This window comes from Podarcis melisellensis (genome assembly GCF_964234715.1).
Source record: "Podarcis melisellensis genome assembly, chromosome: Z".
Lineage (NCBI taxonomy): Eukaryota > Metazoa > Chordata > Lepidosauria > Squamata > Lacertidae > Podarcis > Podarcis melisellensis.
In genome coordinates, this window is record NC_138547.1 from 38,280,235 (window position 1) to 38,299,237 (window position 19,003).

Genomic DNA, 19,003 nt, shown 5'->3' on the forward strand with positions numbered 1-19,003 from the left:
AGAGGATGCCAGCTCTGCAGGCAAGGGGTGACATAGCTGGGCTCCTGAGCCCCATGGGAGTGCTGCAGAGTGAATGTAGTTGGTCAAGGGAGCCTTGGAGCCAGAAAGGTTGAAAACCTCTGCCATAATTGACTGAAAAGGCCCTGTAACAACCACCTGCCAGATCACATTTAGCTAGAGAAAATGTGCTTTAAATGTATGATGTGGATTGTTCTCTGCTTCTGGCAAACATCTTCAAAGGCTCATTAATGTTTCAAATGATAAACTGGTTTGTAATCAACAAATGATTACATTCTGGAGTATGTTTGTTTATATTGTTACAAAAGCCAGGTGTCTGCTCCCTCTCTCTCCCAAGCAGTGGCCAGAGCGCATGGGGTCACAAACACCCCAGGGTCTGTGTGGAGAATAGAAGACACTGTGGAGACTCTAGTGTTTTAAGAAATAAGGTTTATTTGTCTATTTACGTTCTCAGTCTGCGTGAACAGGGTTCAAATGTTAGTGCATGACCCAAAGCATTGCAGGCAGCCGTTCCTTCTCCCTCACCAAGATGGATCTCAGCCTTTCTTCCTCTTTCTTCTTCCCAGAAGCCCCTTCCCCTTCCCCAGAGCAGTTCACTGGCAACCTTCCAAACTCCAGTCAGTGGTCACACCTGGTGCAAGAAGTTCTATTGCTTTATTAAGCTACCCAGGAATTCCTTTGCTTATTCCTTATATTATCCCTTCCTATCACAAATAACCCCAAATCCTAGCATTGATTACGGTATTTTTTTCATCTATAAGACACCTCCATTTAAGACTCCTATTTAAGAAAACGGGGGGAAATGGCCCCCATGTATAAGACGCCTCCAAAGTTTGGACATAATTTTTTAGGGGAAAGAACCTAGTCTTATACATGGAAAAATATGGTAATTTTAGTGTTTAAGGGGAGCCCCCCAGTTCTGTAACAGTATTCTTAGATCACATTTTACCTTGGGGTGCCATGGTGGGTGGGTTACATGCAATCTACATACCCAGAAGTTGAATTAAATTCAGTAGAATTAATATTGTAGCCTTTCCCTGCTGGCATAGAGGGCAAAGCAGAGGCACATCAAAGTTGTTAAATGCTATAAAGAAAAAGGGGCATTCACATGTTATATTCTATGAGTGAGCAGTCTTTATACCTGTGTACGCAACCATTCGGAGGGACGTGGGTGGCGCTGTGGGTAAAACCTCAGTGCCTAGGACTTGCTGATTGTAAGGTTGGCGGTTTGAATCCCTGCAGCGGGGTGAGCTCCCGTCGTTCGGTCCCAGCTCCTGCCCACCTAGCAGTTCGAAAGCACCCCTAAGTGCAAGTAGATAAACAGGTACTGCTTTATAGCGGGAAGGTAAAACGGCGTTTCCATGTGCGGAACTGGTCTGACTTGCCAGTTGCAGCTTCGTCACGCTGGCCACGTGACCCGGAAGCGTCTTCGGACGGCGCCGGCTCCCGGCCTCTTGAGCGAGATGAGCGTGCAACCCTAGAGTCGGTCACGACTGGCCCGTACGGGCAGGGGTACCTTTACCTTTTTACGCAACCATTCAACTTCACAAATCAACTAGTTTACACTCTTTCATGCAAACAATTGCACATCTATAGTCTGTATCTGGTGTTAAGTGTACTGTAAAGCGAACAAGCTAACGGAGACAAGTCAAGGTGCAACATGGCTCTGTTGTTATAAGATAAAATTAAGGCTATGTGCCTAAAACACATTTCCTGAGCCTTGGGATAGCCAACATGGGTGGAATCTAGACACATATGAAATTATTGTGACTACAACTCCCCTAATCTTTTGTCATTGGCCACACCTCTGCTTGCCCCATGTTTCCTAAGCACAAGTCTGAGAGGTTTCTTGTTTAACCCATTGTTTCCCTGGGGAAAACCGGCTGTTTACCGCTGGGGGCTTATTCATACAGTACTTACTTCTCATGTGCTCTTAAAGCTCTGTGTCAGAGCCCTGTGTTGTTGTTTTTTGCTCCAAAGCTTTCCATGTGAAAACCCTCTTTTTTTTTTTTTTGGTATATGACTCCTGTAAAATTAGCAAAGATGTATAAGGTTGATAACAAATGTTGGAAATGTAAAGATAAAGAAGGGACGTTCTTTCATCAGTGGTGGGAATGTAAAAAAGTTAAAACTTTCTGGGAAATGATATATAACGAGATGAAAAAAATGTTAAGATATACTTTTGTGAAAAAACCAGAAGCCTTTCTTTTAGGAATGACAGGAAAGGATATAAGAAGGAAGGACTTTAAACTTTTCCAATATGCTGTAACGGCAGCCAGAATCCTGTTGGCTCAGAAGTGGAAACAAGAGGAGATACCGACGATAGAAGAATGGAGACTAAAACTGATAGACTATGCTGAACTGGATAAATTAACCGGAAAAATTAGATATACTAAAGACCAAAAGTTCATCGAGGACTGGGGAAAGTTGGTGGATTATCTGAAAAATACATGTGGTATGAATACAACGTTGGTGGGTTTTCAAGAGGCACTGTAAAAATCGAATAAGTATTGTTTATTAAAAATAATGGGAGTAAGGAGTAATAATGGCAATATAAAAAAATGAAATGCGTACTAAAGATATAAAAATGGATGACTTTCAGAGACGCTGAAGGAAGTTCAAAACAGGCATAATTTGTTGTATACGGGTTAAAATGTATAACTGGTGGAAAATTAATAAAAAATTATATAAAAAAAAGAAAATGCTCTTTTTAACACTACATCAGAGCAAATGGAAAGAAAACCGTGGAAAATCTGAATTGACCTTTGCTCCAGTTTTAAAGAGCAGATCTTCGTGGAAAAGCTTGGGATAATAATAATAATAATAATAATAATAATAATAATAATAATAATAATAATAAAGTTAGGGCATGGAATGTTAAAGCGCAATCCTTTGCCTGGAATGAGTGGGGCAAAGGGTGAGGGGAAACAGACTTTGTGCTTAGCGTGCGGAAACTTGTTGTGGGTCACTTTAACCCCAGAGCAGCAGCGCAGGTGTGCAAAACTGAATTAAAAGCGGGGCGGGGCGCCGTCCACGTAAGGCCCCCTCCCCCGCGCAAAGTCCATCACATGACCCGGCGCACGGGAACTATTTAAACAGCAGGCCTCGGCCCAAGAAGTCTGCAGTTGTACTGAAGGGAAGGCATGGTCTACTACCCTACGCCTGCCTGCTCTCTTCGTTCCTCCCGGCGGAGCCCCGCGCTGCCCCTGCGCCTAGTCCGCGCCATGCCGCCAAGGAAGCCCAGGTTCCCCCGCCCTCAAAAGCATCCTCTCCCTCCTCCTCCTCCTCCCCGTCGTCGTCCTCGTCCTCCTCCTCCATCGCCGCCCACTTTCCCGTCATGCTCGTCATGGCCGCCCCCACCGTCCCCTCTGACCTCGGGCCCGCCGTTCTCGCATCCGGGCTTTCGGCACTACACCAGGAAGATGGCGGCGGGAGCGGCGGCCTCAGCGGTGGCATCGACATCGGGGGCATCCACGGCGGCGGCGCTCCCTGCCGAGTGGATCAAGAACTGGGACAAATCGGGAAAGATCGAATTGTGAGTCCGGGGAGGCGTGGGGGTCTGGGGGGAGGCGCAGCGGCGTGGGGGGTGGTAAGGGGGGGAAAGACATGGTGGGAGGGGGAGCAGGCAAGGTGCGCTGGGTAGAAGATCGGCGAGGGAGGGCAAGGGAGGGCCTGATCCCACTCCCCCGAGCCCTCAGATCGGCGGCTCCTGCTGTGGGGACGAGACCCCCCCTTTCCCGCGCGCGATCCCCCCCTTTCCCGCGCGCGATCCCCCGATTCCCCCTCCCCCGATCTCCGCCGCCCCTTCCCAGCGCTAGGCCCTGAGGTGACTCCAGGCTTCCCTCGCTCCTTTCAGCGCCGCGCCCGCCCCCATCTCTTCTTGCGCTAATCCTCCCCCCGGCCCAGACCTTTAGATCTCGGTCCTTCTTCCTCTCGCTCTGCTCGGAGATCGCTTTGAGATCCTTTCCCTGCCTCGCGATGAAAACGGGACAGGCGCGCTCACGGGGGGCGGGTTGTCTCTCGGTGGGACCCCCCCCCAAACCATCCCACTCCCCTACGATCGCCGCCTTTCCCTCGTGAGGCAGACGTTCGTCAAAAGCTGTGTAATGTTAGGTATCCTAGGCCCATCCTTCCTTCCCTTTCTTCCCTTTCTTTCTCTCCCCCGTTATTATTGTCATTATTGTTACGTTAACCAGCCCTCGCCTTTTGGTAACGTTCCCCACTCCCCACCATAGCTGGACCTTCCTTCCTGCAGTTGCATTGTTGTTCAACAATTTATTCTTCCAACCATCTGAATAGAAAGCGATCTTTAGAGAAGCGTGAAGCTTGGATGCTGTAAGTGTAAGCCTTTTCCCCACCATCTTAGCTTGCTTAGGGGCTGCCTTTTGGTACCTTCCCCAGTGAGGTTTATAGTCTTTCTGACTCCAGTTTTGTACATCTTAGTGTGGGGTTTCTGCTAATAAAATCGGACCACTTGCTGAAGGTGTAATGGGGTTGGACAGCAACCCTAATCTCTCTCACTAGAGAGTGGGTTCCATTGAAGTCAGTCAGGCTTGCTTCTGAATAAACGTGCTTAGTAGGGTCATGCTATAAAAGTTGCCTTTTGTAGTTTAGCTGCAGTGGGATTTGAAGACTTTGTGGATAGAGAGCTGTCATTATGCAGAAAGCAGATACAGTGGTACTTCGGGTTAAGTACTTAATTCATTCCGGAGGTCCGTTCTTAACCTGAATCTGTTATTAACCTGAAGACCACTTTAGCTAATGGGGCCTCCTGCTGCCGCCACGCCGCCAGAGCACGATTTCTGTTCTTATCCTGAAGCAAAGTTCTTAACCTGAGGTACTATTTCTGGGTTAGTGGAGTCTGTAACCCAAAGCGTATGTAAACCGAGGTACCACTGTACTTCAGTTATCAACTTACAAATGCTAACAACTAAACAGAATATAAATTCCTTAAATCATTTGAATTGAATTGAAATCAAGCAGCTATGCAGTATCCCAGACCACGATTTATAGCCCAGTCCCAAGTATGTTTATTCATATCTAAATAATACTGACATAAATTAAATTTAATTCCAGATTTACTTAGGATTGCAGCTTATAGCCTGAGCTAGTGTGGTCCAACCTCTCAGACTTAGTGGGACACAAGAGTACTTCAATGCAGAACATGCGGCCACACACTGAATTTAATTTCCAAATTGTAAATTAAAGTGCTTGCAATATTGTTAATTATATTTAATATACATAGTATATTCAAATGGATATATAAATGAATACACAATTAAATATAATAATACATTTATTTAATAAAATTTAATACACAAACAGTTGTCTCTTTCTTTAACAATGAAGACATTGAGTTCCTGTCAGCATAAGTAGGCAGGGTATAAAAACAAAATCATTTTAGAAGGCTTCTAATAAAAAACAATTCAAAGCTCTTGTGAAGCCAGTAAATAAATGCAGCCTGTGAAGAAGCTTGAAAAGCTTGAAGAATAAATCCCTGAACTTAAATGTAATATTGTGGGAGGGTGGAACTTTTGTTTCCTCTCCCCAATCCTTCCCAAAAAATCCTGGAGTGTAGTCTTAAATTGGCCAAAGGAATGGAGAGGACCAGAAAATACAGTAATTGCTGCATCTCTTTTTTTTTAGTGCAATGAAGGAATCTGGATTTATTTGCATTTTTTTAAGCAGCAAAATGAGAACAGAGCTTTCTCTTTGCAGGGACGTTTACAATTCTAGGATGATTTAGTCCAGTTGAGGATGTAGACATGCATAGGATTGTGCTATTACCAATTTTTGCTTAAGAAGGAAAGAAAGGAGGTGGGGAGGGGGTGGCCAACTAGCCTGGAAAATAACTGCACCTTCATTGCGCTATGTGCAGCCAGGATCAAAACCTATCCAGGAGGACACAGGAAGCAGCAGCAGCAAACTAAAATAGGGAAGCTGAATGCGAATTTGGCTGTTTTCCTATCAATCCTCTTATATAAGTATTTTTCCTCTTGGCACCCCCTTCTTGCACCGCCTCCCCCACTCTACAACACAGCAATAAAACCACACACATATTATGTGATATGCGAAGTGCCCCTTAGAATGCCACAGCTGATTATTTGCCCAATCTCTGTAATGAGAATCAGTTGTCTGTGATGCGGCTGCAAGCAGAGCAACCCTCACCTGAATGCTACTTAAGCTTTGATCAATGTGCCAATAATTATTAGCATTGTAGTGCATTAATAGAGGAGGAGGGTTGGGGCAGGGGAGGATCGAGAAAGCCAGCAGTGCAACCACAGGTTCTTATACTGTACTCCCGAGCAGTGCCGTTCAACCACCTGGTGTGCCCGCAGCTGGGAATGTAGGAGGCAGGACTTTCTGATGACAATGGAGTGCAACACTTAGTTGCTGCTGCTGCTGCTGCTACTGCTGGTGGTCATTAACTGGGAGGGGGTTGTAGGAAGGGCCGCCAAAAAAGGCCTCAAGGGTCACATGTTGGACCACCCTAGTGTGAGCAGTACTCTCTTGATTCAATACAGGTAATTTACTTTTGAGGGATGAAGACTGTAAGGATCTCACTCTTTGTACTGTATATGATTGCTTGGAACAAAGTCTCATTGATCTTGGTGGGACATCTTACTAAACACACCAAACTGAGACTCAGAAAGTCTATTTCTTGGAATATGCATGATGTGGTCCCATCATATTATCAATCCTGCAAGTGTTCTTCATGTGCAGATGGGTTTGCAAATGCGACTTGTAATAGTTCATTAGGTATTAAGGTCCACATAGTACAAGTCTTGTTTTTGGAGTGAACAAATTCTAAGTAATCCTTCTGTGTTAATGTACCTAAGTACGACAGTGGCCATCCCAGTTCTGATTTCTTTTGACAGTGTAGTTAGGATATTACTACAAAATAATTTTTAGATCCAGTTAGGTACAGTCGGTCCAATTTATTTGCTGAAACTATTGGGCACCTCAAAACTGCAAACAATCTAGGTGAGATACACTTTCTAACAAAGAAATGAGATCCAGGGGCAAGAGCTGTTCTCAGTCGATTGGGAGCCACCCAGAGTGACTGGGGAAACCTAGCCAGATGAGCTGGGTATAAATAAATTCTTGTCCTTCTTCCTGAAATTTCCAGGTCCATAAAATTTTAGCCACAACATCTTGATGTGCTGGTTCAATTATCCGCACAGTTTTAGACTTCAGTAGCCCACTATGTGGGTTTGATACAAATATATAACTGTGAGCAAAATATCTTAATTTTTTTGGGTCACAGAAGATTTCCATTTTCAAAGTGTACCAGCATAGGTTAGACCAGGGGTAGGCAACCTAAGGTCCGTGGGCTGGATGCACCCAATCACCTTCTCAATCCGGCCCACGGATGGTCCGGGGATCAGCGTGTTTTTACATGAGTAGAATGTGTCCTTTTATTTAAAATGCATCTCTGGGTTATTTGTGGGGCATAATAATTCGTTGGTGTGTTTTTTTCCAAATATTGTCCGGCCCACCACATGGTCTGAGGGAAGGTGGACCAGCCCATGGCTGAAAAAGGTTGCTAACCCCTGGGTTAGACAGTGTTCACCTCTTCCCAGAAATACCTGCTGTCGGGCATGAATATTAGCTGAAACCCTTGTCTTCATAGAGTTCAAAACCTGTTTAGATGTGTGTTTCCTGTAAGATAGAAGTTCCTAACTAATTTTAAATTGGTTTGAAAAATATCTTGTTTTTCTAGTGTCTCCGTTCATAAACATGACTGCTGCTATTCCCCAAAGGTCCCTCATTATCGGCTCTGCTGCTTACTGTATTTTTGTGCCTTTAAATATCTTCTAGGGAAAAAAATCACATTCTAAACTAGTTGTTAGGACCAGCTTAAAGTTCAGTCAGTCATGTATTAATATTACAACAATTTCTAAAATGTGCACGGGGTCAGAGAACATAAGAAATTACAGGCTCATTAGTAAATGAGTGAAAAGCATTACATAGGAACCTAGGAAGCTGCCTTATATGAAGTCCATATTGATCCATCTAGCTCAGTATGATCTGCTCTGACCAGCAGCAGCTGTCCAGAGTTTCAGATAGGGGTTATTTCCAGCACTACCTGGATTGAATCTGGGACCTTCTGTGCACAAGGCAAGTACTCCATCACTGAGCTTTGGTTCTTCCCTGAGCTATGAGCTGCAATTATCAAACATATAGAATAATAAGGTTGAAGAGGAAGAATAATAGTCTCTGCAAAGAAAAGGCTTTTTTCACCATTTTTAAAGTGGTAGCCCAAAGGTAGCCCCAAAGTGCAGTGCTACCTTCATTGGTATCCTACAGATGTTTGAATTACATCTCTCATTAGTCTCAACAAACATCAGCATGCTGTTCGGGGCTGATGAGAGTTGTAGTACGAAATACGCAGAAGGCATTAGTTGGGAAAGTCTGGTATAGATACAAGTAATTTGGTAAACATTATATAATTGAATTGCCAAAAAAACAACAACCATGTAATGAAGCCTGTCTATGTGTCCTTTAAAAAAAAGATGACATGGGGAAAATGTGTTGAAGTTTATAAAATAGCCAGTGACCACATTTGAATGTGACTTAAGCCATGGTGGTTTATGGCTTACTTGAACTGGGACTTGGTGTGTATGAGCAAGTTTGTTTTGCTGCTCTTGGTTCATGCTTTGACGAAGCAAACCACAATTCATGGCTTCATGTTATGTTAATCCAAAGATCATGGTTTGTTTAGTTTCCAATAAACCATGATTAGTATGTTAACAACATACTTCGGCAACAGATCATGTTTTATTTCCCAAGCACAAAAAAAGGACGGGATCAGACTTGCACAGTAAGCCATGGGGCACGCCCATGGTGAGACAGAATTAGTTTTCATAGCACTAAAACTTTTGGTCAACCAATGAAATTGATTGGCAGTAGATTTAATGCATACAACAGGAAATGTTGTTTCATAAAATGCATATTTAACATAACAGATTAGTTAACATTGACAAAAATATAATAACAGAGCAGGTTTATACAAAATTGTGTTTTCTTAATCTAAACTCAGATGCGGATGGTGCTATGGTCTAAACCACTGAGCCTCTTGGGCTTGCTGATCAGAAGGTCGGCGGTTCGAATCCCCGCGACGGAGTGAGCTCCCATTGCTCTGTCCCAGCTCCTGCCCACCTAGCAGTTGGAAAGCACGCCAAAAAGTGCAAGTAGATAAATAGGTACCGCTCCAGCGGGAAGGTAAATAGTGTTTCTGTGTGCTGCTCTGGTTTCACCAGAAGCGGTTTAGTCATGCTGGCCACATGACCCAGAAAAACTGTCTGCAGACAAACGCCGGCTCCCTCGGCCTGTAAAGCGAGATGAGCACCGCAACCCCAGAGTCATTCACGACTAGACCTAACTGTCAGGGATCCTTTACTTTTACTTTTACCTTTTTAATCTAAACTCCAGGAGTGAAAATGGGCAGATAATAGCATTAGGCTGGTTTGGTTGCTTACGTTGTTTTGTTGTGGTATACAAATTCTGAGTTGCCGAATGGTATTTTATTTGGCATCATCTCCTGGTGATTGTGATATTGCCAATGAAGATTTGTATGAGGGAGTTGCCTTTAACTGGTTAGTTGGATTTTTCAAGAATTAATGTTAAAGGATTGCTGCCAGAATTTATTGGGTGAATCCTTTGATTCTGATACCACAAGTATTTCCTCTTTGAATGAAGAGTTGAAAAGATCAAGCACATAAATTTCAAAAGGAACAAAGAGCAAAATAAAATCACTCTCATTGCCAGTAATTATTTCATATTTATCAGGCGTCTCTCGGAGACTAGATGCTTCTAATCTTAAATGCCTAGACAAATGCCTGCCTGCAGACTGGTAATGTAAATCATATTTGCTTTGCTTTAGCAATTGTTTTAAACTAACAAACCTCTTTCCTGCTTTAACTTGAGGTCTGTATCCTTTGTTGCATCCTATGTACACTGGAAACAGTAAAATAAATGAATGACTATTTCATTCTTTAAGACATTATTTTGTTTACTCTTCATACCTTGTAGTTTTCTTTTGGTTATTCTGGTGGTGACTTTTGGATTCCTTTTATTTTCCTCACTCTTAATTTCTTTTTATTGAGAATGCCAGATAGTGGTTGTTTACTCCCCAGTCATAAGTACAGTGATTTGAGAATAAGCCACATTTATGTAAGTAGAATTACCACTTGAGGCTTACGACTGAAATATATTTGTGAGTCAGTTGCTTTTTAACAGTAATAATATTATCAGTTACAGTGCCATTTCCCCCTTAGAACGCTAAATACATGTTTTGTAGCCGTTCTTGCAGTATTGAAAAATCTGTCTTAGTTGAAACTTCACTTCTTCAAGATGTGAGAAAAACTAGGACTGTTGACTCACGAAAATGTTTTCCTTGCTAACATTGCCTTTGGATAAGGCTGCATCTGGCTGGTACACTAAGCCATAGTTAAGCTCAGAGATCTTCAAGCTCACATTTTCTCCGAAGTGTACAGAAGTAGGAAGTTGGAAGCATTTGTTTCTATTTTTGCTTAAACATGATTTGTTACTTCATGTGCATTGATAAACTGGTTACTCTTATCTGAAACAAGGTTTTAGGTCATGTTAATATTTATCTTGGTTTATCAGCTCAAACAGAGTGATAAAACAGTTAAGCAGAAGCCAAAACTTCCAAACCATTCCCTCTATGTGGAAGGTGAGGGGAGTGTATGACCTAAGCTCATTTATGTCACTGCTATGTCATGACCTAAATGCTGAAGGTTTTTCTGAATTGCATAACTAAGGGGTATTACATTACATATGCACTTAATTAATAGACATAAATGAATGCTGTTTAAAAATTATATTTTCATATACATTCCACTCGTAACAGCTGAAATAACAGATTTTTAAATACGTATAGAAAGAGAACGAAAGAGAGAGGGAACATATTACCATATTTAAGACTGTAAAGAAGAAAATACATTATTGAAGTGAGATGTGAGAGACCATTCATGATTTACAGATCCCATTTGCTGTTTCTTTTCTTTGTAATTGCATGTACTCATTTACTGTTTAGATGGTTAGCAGTAAAAAAGAAATTACAGGCTTTTTAAAAAACAAAAACTGGTCAAGGTCCATTGGTCTTCCTATTGATAGAATCAGTTAAATTTGTATTTGAAGGTTCATATTCTAGAATGTTTTGAACCATTCTCTTTGCTAAGTTATCGGTCAGTTGGTGAAACAGCTGGATGGCAGCTGTGTAGACGTGGCTGTGTGATTGTTATGTGAAATTGTTATGGAAGATTTACCATCAATCAGTTTTAGTATTTCTCTGTAGAATTAAACTGTAGTGTTTATCACAGCAGTAGATATGAGTGTAAACAGATACTGATTTTATTTTTCACTCAGTTTGCTGCTTGAGCAAAATCAGTGTACAGAGCCTGCTCCAGAACCCTTTTTCTGGCTCATAAAAATTTGATCGCTGTGTTTTGAGCTACTTCTTGAAGGCATATTTGTTGTGATTTTCTTGGTAGACCTTTGTGCCCAGTGACAACCTACCTGTGGTCAAAGTAATGTAGAAAGTACTGGATGCTTCATAAACAGGCATTTATTCAAGAGGCTGGAGAATAATATCTTTTTAAAAAACAAAACCCTGTGAACATAGAGAAATTTTTATCTCCATCCTATAAGCATTATTGTTCACTAAATATATATACCACCATCCTAAGATCACAGAATGGTTTACAACATAAAAACACAAAACATAATAATAAATACCCCTAACACATTTAGAAGGCCATAGATTCTTTAGCAGTCAAAGTCCTTGTTGATGAGGAATGTTTTCACCTGGCAACCAACTGTGCAATGAAGACACCAGGCAAACATTCCTGGGAAGAGCATTCCACAAACGGGGACAAAAAAAAGGCCTGTTCTTGTGTTGCTACCCTCTGAAGTGCTCGGAGGAGTGGGGACACAAATAAGGGCTCAGATGATTATAGGGTCTGGGTCAGTTCATATGGGGAGAGGGTGGTACTTGTAGGTATTGCAGTCCTGAGCCATTTAAGACTTTATAAGTCAAAACTTTGAACTGGGCCTGGTGTAGTCAAACCAGGATTGGTGTTATATGGCCACCACATTCTGTACCAGCTTAAGTTTCTGAACTGAAGCAGAGCATAGAAGTTAGGCTTTCACTTTCCAGGTAGGGGCACAGTTGAGCCAGCAACCAAGGTTGATGGAATGCACTCCATGCCACTGAGGCTACCTGAGCCTCAAGTGACAGGAAAAAGATCCAGAAATGCCCTAAGCTACATAACTGCTCCTTCAGAGGCAGTTTAACCCCATCAAGAGCAGGCCACCTCCTATCCCTCTGGTCTAGAGGACCACCCCCTAACTGCTGGATTGAGTTTCAGCTTATTGGCTCTCAACTAGTCCATTACTGAGGCAAGACAGTGGCCCTGCATATCCACTGTCACACCTGTGAATGTAAAGAAGAAGCAGAGCTGTGTAACCATGTAGTCCCAAACCTGGGATGACCCTACTGACTAGTTTCATGTAGATGTTAAACAGCATAGAATATAAAATTGAACCTTAAGGACCATCACCCCTGCCTTGAAGGCTCCATAATCCTGAACAACACTCCCCAAGCATCCAATCCAAGTAGGACTCGAACCACCACAGTTCACGCTCCCTGACCCCCAAGTCTGCACTGATGTTGCCCTGAGTACCTAAGTGGGCATATCTGGGTGAAAACAACTCTTTTCTCACCCACCTAGGTCTCTGTAATACAGACCTGATCAGCCCATTGTCCACAATCACATCATGGTTGAGGGGGGATTTTATTTAGAGTCTACCTGGCATTCAACAGTAGCAGCTTCAGACTTAAGGGCTAGCTGATAGGGCAAGCACAGTTCCCCAGGTTGTGGGGTGTGGGTGCTGGCACATAGCACAGCCACTAACTGCCTGTGCCATGTCTGCCCCACAACACAGATCAGGCTTCCCCTGTGATTGGGGCTTCTACTCTCCCCAGCTCCTCTCCTCCCACATCTTTTCTTCCCTCCAAAAGCAAAACAGTAAAAACAATTAGGATGATGTTAAGCAGGTAGCCCTTGCCCTTGCTCTCCCCATGAAGTTGCTCTCCCCAAAGGGATGACTCCCATTTGGTATCAGCCCTGGGCTTTATATAGTCCCCACTCCCCTGGTAGGTTGAGCCCAGATGGGCTGTCAATAAGTTAGCAGTGGGAGAAGCAGGGCATCTTCTATCTCTGCCAGCCAAAAGTGGGAAAAGGCTGGCTTCCTCAAGAGCAAGAATTCAAGCGGGTGTGGAGGAGGGCCAGATTGAAAACTCCCCTCCATCACTGATTGGAGTTGCTGCCTCGGTGGATGGGTTATAGGACCAAGGTATTACTGTACTTGTTTATCCGTTATCCTGTCTGTAGCATCAATTTTCAGTATAATGTATTACTGAGCTACAAAATTTTGAATATTCTACCACACAATCAAAATAATAAATTTTCAGTAGGCGAACTTTCTGGGAACTAAGATGCTTAAAAAAAATCCATTTCATTTGTTTTTAGCTTGCAGCTTTGCCGTAATCTGTCTGAAAATGTAACTTTCAGAGGTAAGTAAATACATTTAAGGCTTTTTTATTAAAAAATAATGAAATTAATCTTACACATTAACTAGGATAGCTATTTATAGAAGTCAGGATCTAGAAACTTTCAAAAGCAATTGTGTGCCTTCAAACTAGTTTTAAACATGATTTTTGTATAGCAGCCATTCCACACCACATAGCTAACTACTTTCCAAATGAACATCTTAAAAACATTTTAACATATGCATGGGAAAGTTTATTCAAAGGAGAAAATATATACAGTCCCAATAGTTGTATGCCAGACCTTGTACTGTCTGAGATAGTGATCACTCATCCCAGACTACTGTTAAAAGGACAAACTTTATCATGAATAAAAGAGGGGATGCTGGGGCAATACTTTGTCCCTATAATTTACTCAGGGACGCAGGTGGCGCTGTGGGTTAAAGCCTCAGCGCCTAGGACTTGCCGATCGAAAGGTCGGCGGTTCGAATCCCTGCGGCGGGGTGCGCTCCCGCTGCTCGGTCCCAGCGCCTGCCAACCTAGCAGTTTGAAAGCACCTCCGGGTGCAAGTAGATAAATAGGGACCGCTTACCAGCGGGAAGGTAAACGGCGTTTCCGTGTGCGGCTCTGGCTCGCCAGAGCAGCGATGTCACGCTGGCCACGTGACCCGGAAGTGTCTCCGGACAGCGCTGGCCCCTGGCCTCTTAAGTGAGATGGGCGCACAACCCCAGAGTCTGTCAAGACTGGCCCTTACGGGCAGGGGTACCTTTACCTTTACCTTATAATTTACTCAGGAGGTACTCAGTAGTGCTGTGGGTTCTATTCTGTAGAAGAGACTTTATATTCAAATAAACCTGAGGTATGCCTACTTAATTTGCTTCTGCCTATGGTAGAAGGAAGTAGGATACAGCTAATAAGTGTGAGGAGCTTCCTTCACTCCTCCAGAAGTGTCTTGAGGATGAAGGAACGGCACAAAAGGTTCAAAATGAGTTAAATTAAACTTAACCATTAGTACTGTGAGCAGATCAGTTCTTTGCACTTTTTGGTTTAAGCGATGTTTGCTTGTTGCAATAGTAACTGTGATAAACTTGAAAAGAGATCATTGAGTGTGTAATAGATAAAATTTTCCTTTTGGATCAGAGCTCTTGCACAGTCACTTGGAACATTTCCTTTTGCAAGCCTTCTTGAAACTTATAGGAACTGTGCAACAGCACACTGCTCTGATACCTATATATTATACTTTTTTCACCTTTTATCAAAAACCTGCCTTGAAATCATTTTTGGCAAAAAAACAGGTTTTGGCAAAAAATAATTGGATTGAAATCTATCTTGGTAATGTTCAGCCATAATTAGAACATAATTGGAAATAAAATGAATTCTGTGAAATTATTGTATAGGAATGCTATAAAATACCCCCATCAGAGTTTAAAATTACATAATTCTGTGCAACTCCCCCCCCCCAATGTCTTGCAGGTATCCAGCAGGCTTTATATGAGCTTGCATACCATGTTGTCAAGGGAAACCTAAAACACGATCAAGCTTCCAGTGTTTTTAATGATGTAATAGTAAGTATATTTTTGTGGTACCTGTTACCAAAACTTCTTGCTTAGCCTTCTTAGTTCAACGCTGTTTTAAATTTCCAAATGAAACTGAACAAGTTTGAGAATGGTTTTCTGCCACAATTCTTTTCCTTGTGCCAGAATGTTCTAAGTAGGAGGTTTGAATGTCAGGCTGTCTACTAATAACAAAATCTGTTTCTGATTCATTTTGATGTAATTATACTACTTACCGTATACACTCGAGTATAAGTATATTTTTATGCTGAAAAAGCCCCCCTCGGCTTATACTCGAGTGAGGCGGGTGGCGGAGGGACAAGCGGCCCGAAAGGAGCCCTTTCTTGCTGCTGGTCCCACCACCGCCCACCTCTTGCAAGGGCAGGCACAGGAGCTGCAGTTGGGATAGCGCAGCGCCGATGGTAGGCAAGGGGAGGGGAGGGGCTGGGGGAGAGAGGGGAAGAGAGAGAGACCCCCTCTGCCGCATGTGTACGGTCTGGTCCGCCACAAAGTTTGGGGGATGGTGAACCAGCCCCCTCCAAAAAAAGTTTGCTGACCCCGGTCTAAAACAACTAAGGGCACAGCTGAGCCAAGCTAATTCAGCCCATGTTTAAGTGCTACTGATGTCTATGGGATGAACACTTGTTCATACTTAACTTCGCCACTGAAGTCAGTGGGATTTCAGAAAATATAATTTAACCAGTTTCATGCCCTACATTTGAGTTTGAGGGTGAAGGGGATTTCACCTTGTGCTTTAAATGGTGTTTCTTGGGACTGCTGTAGTCACTGTTCTTAAATAGTCTGTGTTTTATAATAGCTTATAGCTGATGACCTCTGGATTATACTGCAGAGGCAGTTTGCCATTGCTCTTTGGATAAAACCCAAAAACATGTGAGACTTAACAGTTGTATCTGTTTTCCTTAGCTGTTGGGGAGACACTGTGATGTATACAGTTAAAACATATTTACTGTACTCATCAAACTCTTTTCTTTTAATAGGAATTTCGTGATGACATGCCTTCCATTCTGGCCGATGTATTTTGTATTTTAGGTAAGTCCACCCCTCCTTTACCTGCAGAAGCACTGTCACATTTAGTATGTAGCACCCAGGTCACCATGAAGGGATGAGGTTAACTTCTCTTGAAATAATCACTTCTTCTAATAGCAAGCTCAGGTGCTTAGTGCTGATGACTGTGTAGCCAAAACAGGAGTATTCAGATGCAAGAGGGACTATCATTATGCTTGGAGAAACCTCAAGGTTTGCGGTAGTATAGTAAACGGGGTGGGGTGGGGAGAACTCACCCACACAAGTCCAATGAGGACCGAGTATGATCAGTGATTATGGAACATTGCATGTCTATTGATGAATGAGAGGGCAGTAGGGGAGAGATGCAAAATCAAAGTGTCCTAAAAGAGAACAGGTCTGGCTGGAAATTTGAACAGGACAACTTTACATTGTTGTGTTTGTGGCACGTTTTTTGTTGTTCAAACTGTTTTTTAACTAGTTTCTTAAAACACGCTACTTTAATTTGGTTTAGCAGATATTGAAAAGAAATTTGCTACCCATGCATTATGCTTAGATAGGTATTTTGCACAGAAAAGCAGTCCAAAAAAAAACTTATGTTAGCTTACATTGTTGCTTGTACAGTGGTACCTCTGGTTAGGAACTTACTTCGTTCCGGAGGTCTGTTCTTAAGGTGAAACCATTCTTATCCCGAGGCGCGGTTTTTCTAATGGGGCCTCCCACTGTGCGCGTGCCTCCGGCGTATTATTTCCATTCACATCCTGGGGCAAAGTTTGCAACCAGGAGTAGCTACTTCTGGGTTAGCAGAGTTTATAACCTGAAGCATTTATAACCAGAGGTACCATTGTACATGTAAAGCAAGTTTCTGCAGCAACATCTGAGTACTCTATATGCTTATGCTAATAGAATAAATTGCCTATCCAAAAGCATAAATTCCTAGCTACTATAAAATTAGAGGATGATGATCCACTAACCAAACAATTGTTGAGGTTTAATGTGACTATCTTGGACCATTCTATCTTAGAGATTTCTAAAGCTTGGTTATTATTCAGCAATGAACACATTGTATTTTATATATGAGTAATGATGCTTTAAATAAATGAAATTAGTTATATTTTAAGTTTGGTGCCATTATTATTTACAGTTTTGATGCCTTAAAGGTTTTCAAAGCAAGTTCATGGGAAATAGTTTCCTATTCCTATTTTCAAATTTAATCTAATTAATGTATTAACTGTTGCTTACAAAAAATGATTCTGATTAGAAATATGAAAAAGGAGAAAAAACTAAAAAAATTATTAAAAGGAAGGCATGTGTATGAGAAATAAAATAGTCCTAGACTTTTGCAACCTTGGCAGTTTTTGTTTTAACTGCTGATAGATTCTCTTTATAGGCATAGATGTTTGCTAGTTGTGTTAAAACATTGCAGGAGAGAGAAAATATGATAAAAATCTAGATGTAGGCGGATTGTAAATCATGTCTGAAATTATTTCTCTTATCAAGGCCTGAGCTAAATAATTATTAGATTTGTGATTTGGTCACAATTGTGATTAGATCTGTGAATAGACAAGAGTGTTAGTATCATTAGACTGCAGTTGGCAAACCTGTGCACACTTACATAGGACAGCCTTATTGAATGCAGTGATGTTTTCTTCTCAAGAAGCATGCACAAAATTGCACTACAGTCATACATCGGGTTGTGAACGTTGTGGGTTGCGGACCGCGCTGAACCCGGAAGTACCGAAACAGGTTACTTCTCGGTTTCGGCTCTCGCGCATGCACATAAGCACTAAATCATGCTTTGCGCATGCGCAGAAGCGCCAAATTGCATTGCGTGCGCAGGCAAGGAGCTGCGGGTTGCGAACATGCCTCCCTCACGGATTACATTCGCAACCCGAGGTATGACTGTATTAAGTAATTCTGGGCTTTATTTAAAATAAAACTACAGGAAATAGCATTCTAATTTAAGCTTGGGGAATGAGATAATTTTATATTTAATAATAAACCTCTAATATCAATCCTTCTTACTGGAATAGTCAACTATTCCTATGAGCCAACTATACCTATCAAACAACTACTCCGGAAACACTGAATTCTGGGGTAGTTGTTTGATAGGTGTATTTTCAGGATATTTTCTGAAATGAAAAATCACAGAACAGAAGACTCAGAAATCAGGCAAATATTGTTGATACGTTATGCCAATTCCTCTCCTGTGTTGTTTTTTAAGACATTGAAACTAGTTGCTTAGAAGAAAAAAGCAAGAGGGATCAGTTCATGCAGTTGGTGTCAGCATGTTTGGTAAGTTATGCTTCTGTATATTTTTTGCTTTAAAAAAAGGAAAATGTTGAGTTTTGGGTGGCGATGTTAAAATTTCTATGCAAGGTATAATTAGATTGCTGACCCCTACATTTTAGCTACATTTTCGTTATCCAGATTTGATGCATTTATATGAGACAGGCCATTTGTGAAAAGATGAGTTAGTCTCCAGTTTATTTTGCTGCCCTCTTGTGGAATATATACAGTTCTGCACACGTGAAATATAGAATTTCCCCCCTTGAGACTTAGGCTTAGTTCTCAGTTCACTGCTAAACCTGTGTCTGAGCTGTGCCTCTTTAGGTTGTAAGTGGGGTTCCAAGTGACTGATTCTCTCTCTCTGTTGTCTCTCTCTCTCAGAAGTACCCTGTTATAGAGAGAAATCTAGATTAGAAAACGCCTCCCATTTTCTTGCTAGGAAGGATTTTTTGTACCAAGAAACGTTCAGTCGCATGTACAGGTTTTTCACCAGGCCTGAATCTTCATGTCTTTAATTTGAATTATTTTTGTTTTCATTGTAAGA

At 42.0% G+C, this 19,003-nt stretch overlaps 1 protein-coding gene and 1 long non-coding RNA gene across 6 annotated transcripts in view; one reads left to right on the forward strand and one right to left on the reverse strand.

Annotated features, from left to right (window-relative positions):
* Window positions 1-403: 403 nt before the first annotated feature.
* LOC309362172 lies at window positions 404-4,760 on the reverse strand. Its single transcript, XR_014164826.1, has 3 exons — window positions 3,927-4,760; window positions 3,379-3,526; window positions 404-630 (listed from the first exon to the last, which is right to left on the reverse strand). It is a non-coding gene; the product is annotated as an uncharacterized lncRNA (long non-coding RNA).
* The window catches only part of LOC309362095 (THO complex subunit 2-like), a 58,224-nt gene continuing 42,161 nt past the window's right edge, over window positions 2,941-19,003 (forward strand). For 3 of the 5 annotated variants that reach the window (XR_014164796.1, XR_014164797.1, XR_014164798.1), the window contains exons 1-5: window positions 2,941-3,553; window positions 13,578-13,621; window positions 15,068-15,159; window positions 16,146-16,197; window positions 18,395-18,465. Coding sequence is in view for 2 of the 5 variants with exons in the window: in XM_081897539.1 (XP_081753665.1) it covers window positions 3,162-3,553; window positions 13,578-13,621; window positions 15,068-15,159; window positions 16,146-16,197; window positions 18,395-18,465 (651 nt within the window). In the remaining 3 variants the exon portion in view is untranslated. The remainder of the gene's footprint in view (window positions 3,554-13,577; window positions 13,622-15,067; window positions 15,160-16,145; window positions 16,198-18,394; window positions 18,466-19,003) is intronic. The other 2 variants (XM_081897539.1, XM_081897538.1) reach the window with 2 other exon arrangements.